General features: G+C 43.4%; 1 protein-coding gene across 4 annotated transcripts; it reads left to right on the top strand.

Moving 5' to 3' along the window:
* The first annotated feature begins 878 nt into the window (after positions 1-878).
* On the top strand, positions 879-16,032 carry LDAF1 (lipid droplet assembly factor 1). 4 transcript variants are annotated; one of them, XM_077906908.1, is made up of 6 exons: positions 879-1,053; positions 1,389-1,469; positions 3,537-3,737; positions 9,147-9,315; positions 10,982-11,120; positions 14,317-16,032. In XM_077906908.1, the coding sequence occupies exons 3-6, from the start codon at positions 3,642-3,644 to the stop codon at positions 14,396-14,398; spliced, it is 486 nt and encodes a 161-aa protein (XP_077763034.1). In that variant the 5' UTR covers positions 879-1,053; positions 1,389-1,469; positions 3,537-3,641; the 3' UTR covers positions 14,399-16,032. The 4 variants fall into 4 exon arrangements, with proteins under 4 accessions (XP_077763034.1, XP_077763035.1, XP_077763032.1 ...); XM_077906909.1 differs by having other exon boundaries at positions 1,389-1,438; XM_077906906.1 differs by lacking the exon at positions 1,389-1,469 and having other exon boundaries at positions 880-1,053.
* The last annotated feature ends 932 nt before the right edge of the window (positions 16,033-16,964 follow it).

Genomic DNA, 16,964 nt, shown 5'->3' on the forward strand with positions numbered 1-16,964 from the left:
CCTGGTCTTTACCAGTACCTCTATGGCAGTGGTTCTTAACAGAAACTGTGCCCTGTCACAGGATATTTGGCAATGTTTGGGGACATTTTTTTGGTTGTCACAAGTGGGAGGAAGGGGATTACTACTGGCATCTAGTGGGTCGAGGCCAGGGACACTGATAAAAAGTCAGCACAAGGATGCCCCCTCAGTACAAAATTTTCCTGCCCAAAATGTCAATAGCGCTGCCCTTGGAGAAACCCTACTCTATGGGCCAGGATTTGGGGCCAGGGAACATGTGCCTGGCTCTGACGTGGAACTAAGGGCCTTGGGTTTAGACTTTTTCAATTATAAAACGTGGAAATGATAACCTAACCCATCTTTATGGCTCTCGCTGGTTCGTGGCACCTGCGTGAGTCGTAGTAGCTAAAACTTGCCAGTCAGGCCGTACCTCATCGCTGGATGTCCTGGCCTCCAGGATTGCTTCCAGGAGAGGTGGTTCAGGTGTAGGTATTTAGGCAGGGGACGCCCTAAGACGCTGTGCAAGCCGTGCTCAGAGGCCAAGTGCACCTGTCTCGGCGGTGGCCTGTGCACGCTCACTCCAAGCCGAGAGTGTAGGGCAGGCCTCATTTTCCTCAGCTGTATATTATTGAGGGCCTGTCAGGGTTGTTGTAAAATGCTGAGGCGGAGAGCGCGCGGTGTGGAGCTCGCGGCCGGAGGCCTCGCGGCAGCTTCGCGGTCTCCCTCGGGAGGTGGGCGGGGAGAGCCGAGCCCTGAGGGGCGGGGGAAGGGGCGGGGCGAGAGCGGCCGGAGGGCGAGAGCGTTGGAGGGGGCGGGGTCAGGGCGGTGGGGGCGTGGTCAGGGCGTGGAGGGGCGGGGCCAGGGACGTGAGGGGGCGGGGCGAGGGCGGAGGACGGCGGCAGCCTGGGTGGGGCAGGAAACAGGCGCCAGCTCCCGCCTGTGCGCACTAGAGTTCCTCCCTCTAACGTCTCTCCCTGCTCCTCTTCCTCCTCCCCCCACCGCGCTTCTGTGCCTCCGCCTGCAGACCCTGGCTGGACAGCGCGGCCGCCAGGACCGGTGAGACTCGCATCTCGGATGCTAGGGTGCAACGTGCCCGGGCTGGCTAGGTCACCTCGCGGGGAGGGGCATACGAAGCGGCTCGGGGGCATGGGTTGAGAGGGTCTCCTGCGCTGTCCGCAGTTTAGTGAAAAGGAATGTCTCACCCTTCGGAGCCCCCAAGACGGGCTGGGAACACACGCACTTCTTCACACCCACCACTAGATTTGGTAAAAGGGTTGCCAGCGCATCCCACCCCACCCCCCGAGACCTTGTCCCTTCTTGGGAAACCTGGCGGGGGAGTCTCCAAACCCTCTCCCCGAGATTCATGAATATGGGTGCCCTCCTTCCCGCAGGTCTCTCTTCTCTACCGACACCGCGGAGAGGGGCTCTCCAGGGAACAAAGGTGGATTCTTCTCCCCCACGTTAATGACCGGGTACTCCACTCCCCCGTGAACGCCCCTTTCTTAGCCTCTGTGCTCTCTCGCGTGCGGACCCTCCCCGTCTGCACCTGCCTCTCTTTCTCTTCCCCTCTGCGCAAGGATCCCTAGAAGCTGGGCGCCTGCTCCACCTAGCGTCTTCGAGGGTTGACCGACTGTAAGCAGATGGGGAGGGGGCGGCCTGGGGCGGCCCGAGGCGCCCAGCTTTCCTTTCCCCCAACCGGAGATGCACCCCCTCTCCCTTCCAGCTGAAACGCTGGGGTTGGCCGTTAACTCTGGGAGGGGCTGGAATGCAAGAGCCGCGGGTCGGATTGGCCAGTGGTCTTTTGGGTCAGCCTGGAGGGCCCGGGAGAAGGCAAGGAACTTGTGAGCCGCGCTGGGGATCCCAGGTTGCCCTCCGCTCCAGAGACTTCTCAGTGCCTGGGAGTTCCCTCTGTAGAGTGGCTGGGGATTGGAAGCCAGGTGGATGTATTTGATGGCTGTGGCCCATGACATTCTACCCATGCTCGTTACCATCGGACTCCCCAAACCGGTCTGGGTGGCCCTTGGGTTCCCTAGACCTCTGGAGACCGGTAATGGGAGCTGGGCTTGTTTCTGTCTGCTGCAGAGATGAGAGTAGGAGAGCTGAGTCCTGGGAACATCCCAAATACGAGATGTGTGCCAGTTGGATCTTCAAAGATCCAAAGGTTTCCTGTTTCACAAACGGAGCTGTAGGAAAGGCTCTCTAGCTGGAGTGACGAAAACGTACTTTAAGTTGCATTTTAGACCCTCTAGGTATTGGTAAAGTAACTTTCTCCCCTTAACTCACATAATTACCGTGTGGTATAAGTCAATATGGTAAACAGGTGTCAGCATCACTTAGTTAATTTTGATCACTATAACAGAATCCTTGAGGCTCTTCTTTTTTTTTTTTTTAAGATTTTATTTATTCATGAGAGACAGAAAGAGGCAGAGACACAGGCAGAGGGGGTAGAAGCAGGCTCCATGCAGGGAGCCTGGTATGGGACTCGATCCTGGAACCCCAGGATCACTTGCTTGGCTGAAGGCAGGTTCTCAACCTCTGAGCCACCCAGGCATCCCTTTTTTTTCTTTTTACTATCAGTAGTAAGGAGGTCATTTATAAGGGTGAAATTGTGTCTAGCCCTACAGTTCTGGGAAATAAAAAATGAGAATGATATATTTGTTGATATTTAAAATCCAACAAGGTTGAAAAAGAGATCTTAAACAAATTGGTTTTGTAGTCACATGACTTAGGACAGTCCTGGAAATTAAAGGCTGTTGAGTCACAGTGTATAATTGTGGCTAGGTCTGCCCTTGAGACACCTCTCCTGTTAAGAGGACACTTACAAGTCAACAGAGAATGATTTATGGTGCTATAAGGTTGGAAGCCAACCTGTTTAGTGTGGGTAGTCAATAAAGAAGTTGGCCACCATCACTGTTAAAGGTTTTTGGTGGGGGGTGGGGGGAGGCAATGAGGGGCTTGAAATAGTGTATTCAGCTTTCTTGCTTCTATATTCTTTGTAGCAGTTTGTCAGACTGAAAAAATAAGCCCCCAGAGATCATACCATTAACATTTAGGTATTATATGATCTATATCCTTCTAGGTCTTTTATTTTACTATGGAATATAGACATAAAATACATATATTTATGTAACAATATAGGATATCTTAAAAATTTTTTTCACTTATCATGAATGTGTTTTCATGTCACTAACTAGATGTCCACATTATCAACAACTATGTAATACATTTTATGAACTTATCATTATTTAACCAATTTCCTACTGATACACAGCTTCTTTCCAATGTTTTGCTGTTTATTATATATTACACATAGAATTGCACTGTACATCCTTTTTGTATGTTTTGATACACCTATTTGATTATTTCCTTCAGATTACTGAAAAATACATTGTTGAAGGTATGTGTGCTTAGAAATTCTGATATTGCCAAGCTACCCTTCACCTGCACACCTACCATCAATGTGTGAGGATAGTAGAAGCTTTTGTTGAACTAGCTAGGTGAATATTACTAATGGTTCAAGATTCTTTTTGTTTCACCAGTGACAGCAAGAGACTGGGTGACATGAGAGATTCAACTGTGCCCTGCCCGGGACAGCTTACTGATAGAAGAATTGATCTCTAAAGAGACTGGGCATTGGTTTCAGGATGGCAAAAGAGGATCCTCCGAGTACCTCAAAGGACTTGCAGGAGCTGCAGAAGAAGCTGTCTTTGCTGGTAGAGTCCATCCAGAATAACTCAAAGGTCAGTTTACAATCAGACTGTGTAATGGAAAATCCCCAAATAACAGCAGCTTAAACACCATGAAAGTTATTCTCTCTGAAGTAGAAGAAATTTGGAGGTAGATCAGGAATCTCTGTAATTCACCACTTTGCCATGTGTAAATTGTGATCTTCAAACTCATTGTCCAAGATGGCTGCTAAAGCATTAGCCATTATATTCACATTCCAGGCAATAAGAATGGAGGAGGAAGGGAAGAAAGTCTTAATGAGCCATGTCTAATTTAGTCTGCTCAACTGCTGAGCCACCCAGGAGTCCCCTACTTTAAGATTTGAGTCCAGTTTTCTGCGAGAAACCTAGTGTCCAATAGAAGTATGATATGAGCCACATAGATAATTTAAAATTTTTCTAGTAGCCACATTTAAAATGTAAAAAGCAGGTGACGTTAATTTTAATAATGTATTTTATTTATCTAAATATCATTTCAATACGTAATCATAAAAAATTAATGAAGATAGTATGAAGATGTTCTGCATTCTTTTTTGTAGTAAGTCTTCAAAATCCTAGTGTGTATTTTATTAACACTTAATAGCACATTTCCATTTGAATTAGCCACTTTTCAAGTGTTTAGTAGCCATTTGGTGGCAATGGGGCTTGAGATAGTATATTCTGCTTTCTTGAATTTTTTTCTTTCTTTCTTCTATAAGTCATTCAGCATTTTGTCAGGGAAAATAACACCTCTCAGAGATAATATTAACATTTTGCTGTTTTCCCTCTAGACGTTTTTTCCTATACAATATACTCATAAAATACATATGTGTATGTAACAAAATGAACTGGTTTGTGATCTGTTTTTTTGTATTAGCACGGTTCCCCTTGGGTATATTTGAAGAGACACCACTTTGCAGTCTAGAGCAATATACTCTATAGAGATCTTTCCTGGACTCATCCCAAAATGCCTCTGGCCCTCTTTGTGAATTTAGCAAGCTATTTTTAAATTGGCCAAGCAGCTTTCTAGTCAACAGGCTGAGACTCTTGTTATTAAAAGTTAGCTTAGTAAGAAAGGCCCTCCTACTCATCCTACATGTGCATTTGGTTCTTATTATATGTGTTAGTTATGTTCTATGAGGTCACCTCAAACAACAAAATAGCAACTACTGAGCAATTTCTCCTAGGGGACCTATAAGATTAGATTCTGGCAAATTTCTAGTCACAACATTTTCATCAACTGATAAATATATAAACTGTTGTATGTGTATTTATGCTTAAAGACAACTTATTTAGTATATGTTGTTGGTTCATTAATGTTAAACTCATGGCCAATAGCACTATAGCTCTTGCCTGAATGAAGCTTATCTAACACATTTTCTCTTAAGGTGGATCCCTACCCTTCTTACACTTAAGAACACTAGAGAGTATTTCTTGCATTTAATTTTTAAATTTTTTTTAAAGATTTATTTATTCATGAGAGACACAGACTGAGAGAGGGAGGCAGAGACATAGGCAGAGGGAAAAGCAGGCTCCTCTGTCCTTAAGCCCGATGAGCCCGATGTGGGACTCAATCCCAGATCCTGGGATCACGACCTGAGCTGAAGGCAGGCACCCAACTAGGGAGCCACCCAGGCGTCCCACTTCTTGCATTTTAAATGGTGAAATTACCAATAATAATAAAAAAAAAACATGAAATGTGAGGAAAAGTGGTACTAAATATACCTTGGAAGGACAGTTGTTTTAAAGAGCTGAAATAAGAGCATTGCCTAGTTTGACCTCAGCTGGGAACATGTGTCAGGTGACTTAAATTTTTCCATGCTCTATACATATTCTCGAAAGCACCACAAATGTGAATTTTGTGGTCACAAATAAATTTTGGTGAGTAGGTGAATTTGCAAATATAGAACCTGCAAATAATAGAGATTGATGGTGAATTGATTAACCCTGATTGCTTTCTATATGCCAAGCATGTGTTAGGCCTTTGGCATGTCTTATTTAATGTTCATGTCTACATTCTGAGGTAGACATTTCAAAGTGTATGGATACTTTGCACTTGCCATCATTGCCAGTGATTTTAAATAATCCTGATGCCTCCATACTTCTCTCCTCTGGTAGCAAGAGTCTTTTGCATTCCGATACCAGGGAATTGCCTTGTCTCCTGAATAGTTTCAGATGGAGCCTTTCTGTCCTTAAATACTGGCTGCATTACTTTGGAACCTACCATACTCTTGTGCATTTTAAAATAAATTGCCTTTTTCTGACCTTGGGTGGAGTTGCTTAGGACATTGAATCTCTATCACCCCTTCTCTAAAATAAGCAATGCCAGGCTCATTGGTTTGTTATGAGAATAATCTCAGAAGTGGCTCAAGAAGGCTATAGCACAGAGCCTGGCTCCTAATGGTGCTAGCCTGTCCCAGGCTGGTGTTCCTGAGTTCTTCAGCACAGCACTCTGCCTGTAAAACCCAGTTCGGATGACCTGTGCCTATTTCCAGGATAGGGATGGAAAATTGCAGTTCATGTTACTGAGTAATAAGCTGTCCCACTTTCCATCCTCCCATTGTATCCCTACCTGTTGCCATGAGAATGAGAAATTAATTGCTATGCTCTAATTCCCTGGATTTAAATAATGTTCCTCGTTATCTGCCTCTGAGCATTGAAGGGAGAAATAAATGAGGAAATACACTGAAATCATTTAAAACAGTGCTTGGCCCCTGAGTGTTTAATGAATGTCCTCTGTTATTAGGTGTGACTGAATCATATCCTCCCCTTCTGTGACAGACTGGCCTGAGCAGGGCCATCCTTCCTGTGGGAAGATAATTGCTGGACTTAACTGCATCTTAAATGGTCTCTCTGTATATCTGAATGACTTTCTATTTTTTGATTGTAGGGCCCAGACTCAGAACAGGTTAAGAGAAAAATAGATTCCCTAGGGTCTGGAAGAAGTACGTCTTGGTTTTCTCCTTTTGGATCCCCATGCCTTACTGTCCCCAAGTCCTATTGATTTTTCCTTTGTCATTCCACTTTTGTATTACCATCATTTCACCATCAGTGTCTCCTGCCTGACTTCCTGCAAATCCTCATAATTGCTTTTTGCACATAACTGCTGGGTTCATATTTCTTAAATTGGCCCTTTGATTATATCATAGTCCTGTTCAAGTGCCAGCAGTTTGCTTCCTGTTTTTTTTCTAGATAAAGTTTAAACGAGTGCTTTACAAGGGAAATACTATGCAACCCTTGTATAGAATTTAAAGTTTGCTAGTAGTCATATTAAAAAGCATTAAAGAGATGTGAAATTAATTTTAGTAATATATTTTATATAACCCAGTATATCTAAAATAATACAATTTCAACTTGTAATAATATAAAAAATTAGTGATTAGTTAGTTTACATGTTTTTTTTTTTTTTAAGATTTTATTTATTTATTCATAGAGATGCAGAGAGAGAGAGAGAGAGGCAGAGACACAGGCAGAGGGAGAAGCAGGCTCCATGCAGAGAGCCCGACGTGGGACTCGATCCAGGGTCTCCAGGATCACACCCTGGGCTGCAGGCGGCACTAAACCGCTGCACCACCGGGGCTGCCCAGTTTACATGTTTTAATACACTTAGTGCATGTCTCAATTCTGATACTAAGTTTCCACTGAAAGCACTTGATCTCTATTCAGATTTGATAAACTGTATGTTTGAAAAATTTATTAGTAATATACCTTATTTGAAATGTAATTAAAAATATTCCAGTGATTGCAACATATATAAGTTTTTAAATTCAAATTAAATTAAGAATGTAGTTCACCAGTCATACTAAACATATTTCAGGTATGCAGTGGCCATAGGGGCTACTGTGCTGGATGGTCTGCATGTAAACTCATAGGTCTGGCCTTCTAGCGTTTAAGCCTCATCTGCTCCCCTCTGCAGTTACTAGGTCTCTTGATTCAAAGGATCCTAGAGAATAGTTCAGATGCTGCCTGGGTGGTTTTACTAAGAATACACGTGGACTAGAGCTGGAAAGCAATCAAGATAGCTCCAGGGACCAGCCCCACTCCTGTGACCCCTCGTCTCTCATCTTTAACTACCTTAACAGGAGAGTCTTACTGGGTCCTGATTATCAGAGCTTGGCATTCCTAGTATAGTCATCTCTGGCTAGAGAAGTTGAATAGCCAAGTCTGGTAGCTCTTCTCCAATAGGAGTAGCTAGAGGCAGTATAGCCAGTGGGCATTGTGGCATGTTTTGTGCCCTGACTGGAAGTGACCTTGGTCATGCCTAGAGATTCTCCTAAGGAGGCAACCCTGAAGCCCTAGGACCAATGGCAGGTTTTCTTGAAATAGACAGCCCTTTCTGGTTAAGCAATATGAACCCTGCACTTTGATCACCATCATCTTGAACTACAAAACCCTGTCTTCCCGCTTGTCCAGATTCCCACCATTGGAGTCATGAGGCACCTATTTTGTCTAGCTGTTCCTATGATCACTGTAGCTTGATTTTCCTCTTCATTTCAGCTGCTGGCCTATAAGGCCTTAAGGAATGAGACCTGGGAAGGTTTTGATGAGGAAAAGTTCTGCATTGATGGAAACCTTAGAGGGAACTAACACGTCAGTAGTGAGGCAAGAGAGAATGGGGCTTAATGAGAGGAGGAAGCCCATCCTTCTGGAATTTCTAGGGCCAGCTCTGCATTAAAGCAGCCCTCCCCCATTGAGCCAGATCCAGAAACTCTTCTGCCTGATGAGTGAAGATAGCTTGTTGATTAACATAGCATAAGCTGACAGTAGTCCTGGAGCTATGGCCTGACTGTGGTATCCATGGTGACATAAAAGCATTTTTTCCTGACAAGGTGGCAGCAATTGCAAGCATTTGACATTTAGAATGAAAAGATTCAGCTTCAAATGCCTAGATTTTGCCACTTGGAAACTGTGACTCTAGGGAAGTCCCATTGCCTCTCAGACTTTAATGCATGTCCAAGTCACCTGGGAATCTCATTAAAAACCAGCATCTGATTTAGCAGGTCTGGGGCAGGGCTTGAGCTACTGTAGTTCTAACAAGCTCCCAGATGATGCCAAGTAGCTCAGACTTAACATCTCTGTGCCTCAGTGGCCTCAAGTATGAAACCTCAGTTGTGAAGTAGGAGATAAATTGTACATTACATCCATGCACACACATGCTGAGGGTCTCTTGAGGAGGTGTGTGTTAAGTTGTAGAGCCATGGCCAGGTCTATCCTGTCAAAAACTTGAGGTTGGGTGGGACCTTCAAATTTGCCACCTGTCTACAGCTGCCTTACATTATTGTCAGGGTGACTCATGTCTTGGGAGGATTGTTAATGTTGACTTGTTATGTTTCTTACAAGCCATCCAACTTGACAGCCTCTGGTTATACTGCAGCTCAAGTGGATCCATCAACCTGGCATTTCGGATATGACATTCAATCCTGGCTGGTTCTCTTTTGCCTACAGGTGGTTGCCTTTATGAAGTCTCTGGTGGGTCAATACCTGGACAGGCATCCTTTTCTGGCCCTCAGTGTGCTGGTGTTTGTTGCCATGTCAGCCGTTCCTGTTGGGTTCTTCCTCCTCATCGTGGTGCTTACCTCCCTGGCTGCTTTTGTGGGGGTCATTTTACTGGAAGGTATCCTGCTCATCTATTCACTCCCTTGGAAAATGATTCAGTTGGGAGCACAGTATTTATTGAGTACCTGTCACTCTTATCAAATGCACTTGTTCTTGAAAAGATCACAGTGACCAAGGCAGATTGTCAGAATAGTTAAAAGATGGACCTTGTGGAGTCCACATTAAAATCTCCACCAATGTGGTTTTGGACAAGTTATTTACCCTCTCTGAGCTGTAAGCTCCTCATATGTAAACTGGGAAAATAATAATACAGTCTCAAAAGGTTGTTGTAAGGATTGAAACTTAGAGCCCCATAAAATATGGGCACAGAGTGGCTTCTGCATGAATGGTAACAGAATCCAATTATTCCACAGCTCGTTATTGAACACCTGTTGCATGCCAGGTGCTTGGCTAAGTACTAGTGTTTCTCCTTCTCCACCTTTCCTCCTGAAGTCACACTGCCAACTATCACCTTCTCCCTTTGTTGCTAAGATAAAATTACTGAGAAGGCAGATCTGATTGGCTTAGTTTACCTTTTTTTTTTTTTTAAAAGATTTTATTAATTCATGAGAGACAGAGAGAGGCAGAGACACAGGCAGAGAGAGAAGCAGGCTCCCTGTTGGAAGCCAGATGTGGGACTCGATCCCAGGACTCTGGGATCATGACCTGAGCCAGAGGCAGACACTCAAGCACTGAGCCATCCAGGCATCCCGGTTTACCTTTTCATATCGGATCACAAACTACAGGATGCTGGCCATAGAGCTGGTTGCCATTGGGTCAGGCAGTCACCTCTGGTTTATCCTATGGCTTTCCAGAGCTAAGAGCACCCAGAGTTGCTTCCCTCCCCAGGGGATAGGCAATTCCCTATGGATAAGGCAATTTATCACTGAAGGAGTTGGTAGGCATCCTAGGCAGATGAGCAGAATACAGCTAGGCATAGTAGCTGTTGAGTAAATATTGATGTAGATGGATGGATATAAGAATGGGTGGAGGAATGAATGAGTAATATAGCAAAAGTAAATTTAGAAGAAGGGAGCCACTTTTGGTGGTGTCATGCAAAGCTTTACAGAGGACAGGATTTAAAGACATGGAACAATTTCTGTTTCCTTTGGAGAAGGAAAGATTTTCTAACATACACAGCATTTAGAACAGAAGTCTGGAACTTGAGTGTGCATAAGTCTTACTTGTTTTTTGAAAATGCAGACTTTTAGGCCTCATTCAGAGATTGTTAATGAGTAGTTCTGGAGTGGGGTCCAGAAATCAGAGTTTTTTCACAAGCCTTCCAGAGGCATCTGATTCTGATAACAGTGGTTGTCAGCCACACTTTGAAAAACACGGACCCATGATTTTGTAAATCTTTGTAAAAAAAAAGCAGCACATCCATTTATATTCTCTGGTTTACTTCCTTTTAGGGTTTATCCCTGAAATTACATCACTGTAGCCAAAAGGATGGAGTTCTGAGCTATTTGACCCCTCCCAAGGCAAGGAAAAGGATGTTTGCCTTGCAGTGAGGCCCACTCGGGTGGTTAGATTACCTCCTTTTTAAGTGATGCTGGAAATTTGGATATTGATGGGAGATCTCACTTAAGAAATCTGAATTAAGTGTCACAAACACAGTGGCCTGGGGTCTGGCAGCTTTCAACTTGTTTTAGCTGAATGCTTCCTGTAACTATGCTCTCCTCTAGGACTGGTCATCTCAGTGGGCGGCCTCTCACTGCTGTGTGTCCTCTGTGGTTTGAGCTTTGTATCACTCATCATGTCAGGGACAATCATAGTGTCCTACATCGTGGTCTCCAGCCTTGTCAACTACTGGTTTCCTCCCAGGTAAATACATGTTAATTCAGTAATTTAATTTTTACCATTTGGAGGATTTTCACAAATATTACCCTAATGCTAGTTGGATGTCTAGAAGTAAAATTGTGAGAGGCAGGTGTTCCTTATCGTTTCCCACACACATCAGGTATCAAATGAGAATTTACAATGGAGCTTCAAACAAAATTGCTGTCATCATCCACCACACCCAATTACTCATTTTGTTGTCATGGCAATGATGTTACATTTACACAGATTCAAAATACAATGTTTTTTGTGGGGAGGCAACAAGAATAATGAGCTACCATTCTACTCCACATACACGCATCTCCAGATGATACAGGGGCCCATGAACCTGCTATTTACCAAGGTCTGTTTCCATCATCTTTGCTCTTCAGGGTGTGTCTCACCATACTGAGAGTGAATCCATACTGTTTGGCAGTATGGATTTTGTTCTACAATATGGTTCCTAAATGCCAGCTACACTTTGGCTGGAGCCTCAGCTGAAGGAACAGTGATCTGTTTAAATGCTGGAGGGAAAACCAGCTGTGTCAGAATTACTTTAAGACCATGTGTTTGTCTATAATGAGCCGCCCTCCTAAGGGATTTTTAGAGATGATTTTTTTAAATGCTTGATTTTTATCTTTTTCTCTTTGTCGAATTTAGAATCTAAGTCTCAAGTGGAATGTGACTCCATTATGCTTCCTTTAGGCTCTTGCTTAATTGATGATAGTGGCTAAAACCCATCAAGTACTTGTTCTGTGCCAGGCACTCTGTTAATGCATTTTCCAGGCCTTTAGCTCATGTAATCCTCACAACCACCCTATGAGGCAGGTCCTAGCTCCATTCTGTGACAAGGGAAATGAAACCAAGTCCCAAAGCAAAATGTGGCAAAGAAAGGACGTACACGGAGGTCAGTGAACTCCAAAGCGTCTTAACCAAGGTACCAAATGACTCCAAAATAGGAATCAGCAGATAATTTCTGTAAGGGGCCAGATGATAAATATTTTAGACTTTGTGGGCCATGTGATCTATATTGCAAATCCTCAACCCTGCTGCTGTAGCCAAAAAGCAACATAGATAATAAGAAAACAAGTGAGCATGGATGTGTTCCAATTATTTACAACAACAGACAGCAGGCTGGATTTGGCCCAAGGAATTTGCCAATCCTTGCTCTAAAAGAACCAATATCCTGAATTTTGTTTTTCTAGAGAGTAGCCCTTGAACTTCTTACCAAAATGTTATCCTGTTACTCGTGTTAGAAAGTAAAATGTGAAGTGCTTATAATTTAAAATAGGTCAGGGCTAGTTGTCATAGGATTGCCTAGTTGATATATGTGGAGTTACATTCAGCTTCTTATAAATTGTTTTGAACAATATGTCTTAAAGGAGCTAAAAGGAGAAATATTGGCCTAAATTTTGCTTATTAATTTTGCTTATTAAAACTGATGCTCCTAAGCCAAAATCTCTCCCTGCCTCTGAGTCCTGCTCTGCTATCCCACAGAGACTAACAAAATCTGAATACCACCTATTTGTCAATGAAGATACTAAAAAGATGTCTAAGATTTGTCCTCGATCTCCTTATACTCCTCTCCTCCTCCCAACCAAAGCAGCTGGACCCATTGTTTTAACTAAGGCTGTGGTTCTGAAGCTTTTTGTTCTCTGGACCCATTTTATCTTCTTTTTTTCCTTCTCTCCCCCCCCCCCCATTTTATCTTCTTAAAATTACTGAGTCTTCCCAAGTTTTTGTTCATGTGGTTTAAATGTATCAATAATTACTGTAGTAAAAATTAACAACTTTGAAAAATATTTAAAAGGGACAGTATTCCCTGTTGATAGAAATAACATCTTTATGAAATGTAACTATAAAATCCAATACAAAATAAAATGAGTGAGTGGCATTGCTTTACATTTCACAGGTATCTTTAATGTCTGCCTCAATAGACGTCAGCTGGGTTTTGAAGACCCAGGTCACAAATGTGTGGATGGCAAAGTATGTTATATTATTATGAAAATAGTCGTCACCTGAAAACCCTTGCACTCGTGAATTCTTAAACTCCAGAAACCTTGTTGAACAATCCAAAGCATAGGGGGAGAAAAGAGGAACTAAACACTTTATTCCATGATGCAAATGGGGTTTTGTCCTTAAAAGATAATGCAACTAAAATGAAAAAGAGAAAAGTAAATAAAACTGTAAGATATTCTGACTTCTGAAAATTGACTAATTGCATGGTGTCGTCTATATACCGGGCACCGTGTGTCTTTTGGTGTTGCCATCCTCAGCCCTGTGACCTCATGGCCACAAGAAAGCTGCTGTGGCTCTGGCTACACTCAGCTACATTCAAGGCAGATGAAGGGAGAAAAAAATGAGTTCTCCCTTACCACTCGAATCTGACCCTTTTTATCAAGTAAGTGAAATTTTTTCTAGGACCTCTCTCCACCCTCCGCTGGCTGACTTCTTGGCTAGAATTGTGTCACTTGGCCACTCTAACTTGGCAGGGAGCTGGAAGGTGCAGTGCCCTGTTTTCTCAGCTCCCATATAAACCTGAAAGAAGGACCTTGGGAATGTTCATTGGTCAGCCTAACTCTGGTGTATGCCATAGTTTTACACAGTGGGGTGTCATTGTTGGCAAAGATAATTGAAATTAAAAGATAACCCACAGATCCAGTTAATATCAATAATGCTATGTACCTTCTTAGATTCTTCAGAAACACACCATCACAGACACTAAAAAAGACCAATATTTCTTCCTTTTTCTCCCCTACCTCCCTTTTTTTGAAGATATCATGAAACAGTTAATTGGAATCAGAAGATAAGGGTCTGAATCCCAGCTCTACCATTTTTTAGCTGTGTGATCTTGAAAAAGTTGCTTAACTTCTCAGCTCTCAGTTTTCTTTCACTGGTAAAATAGGGTCACTCCAACAATCACGGGATTGTGGTGAGGACATAGCAGACAGAGAAAATACATTATCAAAATTAGAATGGGGAAAGGGGCCATAATCCCTATTCCTAACTCAGTTATTTTAGCCTCTTGTGCCCTCAGTTTCCTCATCTGTAAAATAGGTGTGGCCTTAAATCTGATGTGGTTGCAAGAAGCAGCTAAAAATAAACCAACAAAGAATGTCATATATTCAGCTTTGTGCACTCTCAACATTAAAGCTCTTTAAAGAGGCCCTAGAGCTAACCATTTCTTCTTGTTACCAAACAGACTTTTGACACAACAAAACTCCAGTGGCAACTGTCAGCTGGCTATGAAGTCCGCAGACTTAGAGGGGCTCTACCAGGAATAACCAGCCCAGCGGAGCCAGAGCTTTTTCCAAGCACCTCTCGAAGGCTGTGGATCATACTCAGCCCTTGGGATTATGACTCAGAAGGGGGCGGGAGGTGGTTAAGCACTCCTCGGAAGCATCCTCTAACTTCTTCATTTATGCATAGGATGGGGGGGTGGGGGGGGGTTTGGGGAGCTCATTGCGCTTGCATGAGTCCTGGGGTTCTGTTGGCTGGCCTTCCCTCACATGAGAATTAATTGAGAACTGCAGTGGCTCAGCAGTTCCTCCTGCCTTTCACTCCTCCTCCATGTGCAGACTTGACCTTGGCCCAATTGTGAGCCCCTGCAGCCTGGCTGCTTGACCCTGGAGGCTCAGATCTTGTGTCCAAGCACCCACTTTGGGGGCAACTGTGGATTTCTTTTCTTTTTTTTCTTTCCTTCAGAAAGGAGAGGGGCTGTTTATTTTTCACTTATTTGAAGCAAAGTGGGGAAAAGTAATCCAAAACAGAGCAATCTCTTTTGCCTTATTAGCTTTTTATCAGAAAAACCAGCAATATTTGGCAATAATGCCCTCTCAGACAAAGTTAAAAAACCGAGTCCAAAGTTAACTTTAGCCAAGGGCACTTTTGAAAAAGTCTAAAGATACAGTTTCTATGTTGAGTACTGTTAAGTGCTGTTACTCTTTAAAATATTTGCACTTGATAGTTTTTGTATTGTTTAGAGAACTTAGCTTAAGCCATTTCTATAAAAAGTCCAATGAAAATGCTAAAGGACTACACAAGCTTTTAAAATCCAGTGGGATTTCTACTTCAGTGGTCTGTGGCATTTTATTAAATATTTATTAGATGAGCTTTTTTTTTTTTTCACCCCTGAGACATCAGACCCACTTTTTCCTTCTCTGTTGATTTCATGGCAGATCCCAGGTAATAGGGCTGATGATAAGACAGTCCACCTAAAGTGGCTTTAAAAAGGGGGGAAGGGAGCAGAAGAGGGGAGTTCATTTCACTCAACTAAAAAGCCAGGGTGTAGATTTTCAGGCACTGCTGGATCCAGAGACTCAAGTGGCATCTTGAGGCATCTCTCCCCCTTCATCCCTCAGCATTGCTTTCTTCGTGTGAGCTGTTTTTCCAGGCAGGTCCTGCATATGTGGAGGCCCCAGCAGCTCTGGCTTTATGTCAGCCCCATGGTTAGTACTCTGCATCTGCAGTGATGAGGAAGCTGCCTCACCCACCAGCACCTGCAGATGTTCTGACTTTGGGGCTGATTGCACAGACTTGGGTCATGTGAACAACCCTGACCCAATCAGTGACCAGGAGGGTAGACTATGCTGATGGAGCAGGGATGGGCCATAAGTCAATGCTTTAGTAACCAGGGGATGTTTTAGGTCAACCCCATTGGTTTCACGTAGGGTGGGGTGCATACTCCCAAAGGAATATGAGAAGGAGAGGAAATATTTGCTGAGCAGACAAAATAAAAACCTGCTACTTGCATCAGTAGGACATAAAGGCTTTAATCTGGAAACTTCTGAGTCCCATGAAGGCCATGCCTGTCCCTAAAGGTGGCTTTACCTCTTAAAGAACAAGAACTGCCTGTTCCTGCCAGTATATGGAGTATTAATACTTGGTATTTATTAAACATTTCTTTTCTTCATGTAAATGTTTGCTCTCATCCGTCTATGCTACCTCCCAGCTGGGTAGTAATGAAAAAATGAAAAGGTCCCTGGCCTCCTGAAGTTTATTTTCTAACACAAGAATCACTTAAGAAGTCTATTAACTGTTGCTGTATAACAGTTTACCACAAACTATAGACTTAACATATGTTATGTCACATTTTCAGTGTGTGAGGAGTCCTGGCTTAGTTGGGTCCTTTCAAGACTACAAGTGCCGTATTGCTGGGGCTGGGTTTTCATTTGAGGCTCAACTGGGGAGGGATCCACATCCAAGCCCACATGGTCATTGGCAGCATCCAGTTCCTTGTAGGCTTTGTGGCACCCCACATTTGGCAGCTTGCATCTTTAAAGCCACCGAGAGAGAAATTCTCTTAGCAAGGCAGACATTACTTTCTTATGTAGTATAATCATGTATATGTAATCCCATATATCTTGTCACTTCCACCATAATCTGTGGGTTAGAAGCAATCACAGGTCTTAGCCACTCTTGAGAGGAAGGATCACACAAAGGCATGTATACTAGAGGTCAGAATCATGGGCTTCCCCTACCACGGTCTACCTGCTACAACAAGTAAACAAAATATTGGATTGTGATAAGCATATCAAAGAAAGTAAAAGGGCGATAAATAGCCAGGGGAGGCCACTTTTGTCACAGCAAACAAGGATCTCTTCTCTGAACCAAAGATTGAGAAGTTACTGCCATGCCAAGAGCTGGGGGTGGGTATTCCAAGCAGGGAGCACAGGGACACAGAGACCCAAAGATTGGAAAAGAAATGATGTCAGTGTGGCTGGGCCTGGTAAGCAATGAGTAGATGAAAAAGAGACGGGAGCCCATCATGCAGGGCCCCACAGAGTAAGAAATTTACACCAAAGAGCAAAGGGAAGACAATGCATTTTAGAGGGACATAATCAGACTTGG

Source organism: Canis aureus, chromosome 8 (genome assembly GCF_053574225.1).
Source record: "Canis aureus isolate CA01 chromosome 8, VMU_Caureus_v.1.0, whole genome shotgun sequence".
Taxonomy (NCBI): Eukaryota; Metazoa; Chordata; class Mammalia; order Carnivora; family Canidae; genus Canis; species Canis aureus.

Bases quoted from the DNA above. Each gene is read 5' to 3' on its own strand.
- LDAF1 (XM_077906908.1), top strand. From the start codon at position 3,642: ATGGCAAAAGAGGATCCTCCGAGTACCTCAAAGGACTTGCAGGAGCTG. The intron at 3,738-9,146 runs GTCAGTTTACAA...TTTTGCCTACAG, and splicing joins CCATCCAGAATAACTCAAAG to GTGGTTGCCTTTATGAAGTC. The intron at 11,121-14,316 runs GTAAATACATGT...GTTACCAAACAG, and splicing joins AACTACTGGTTTCCTCCCAG to ACTTTTGACACAACAAAACT.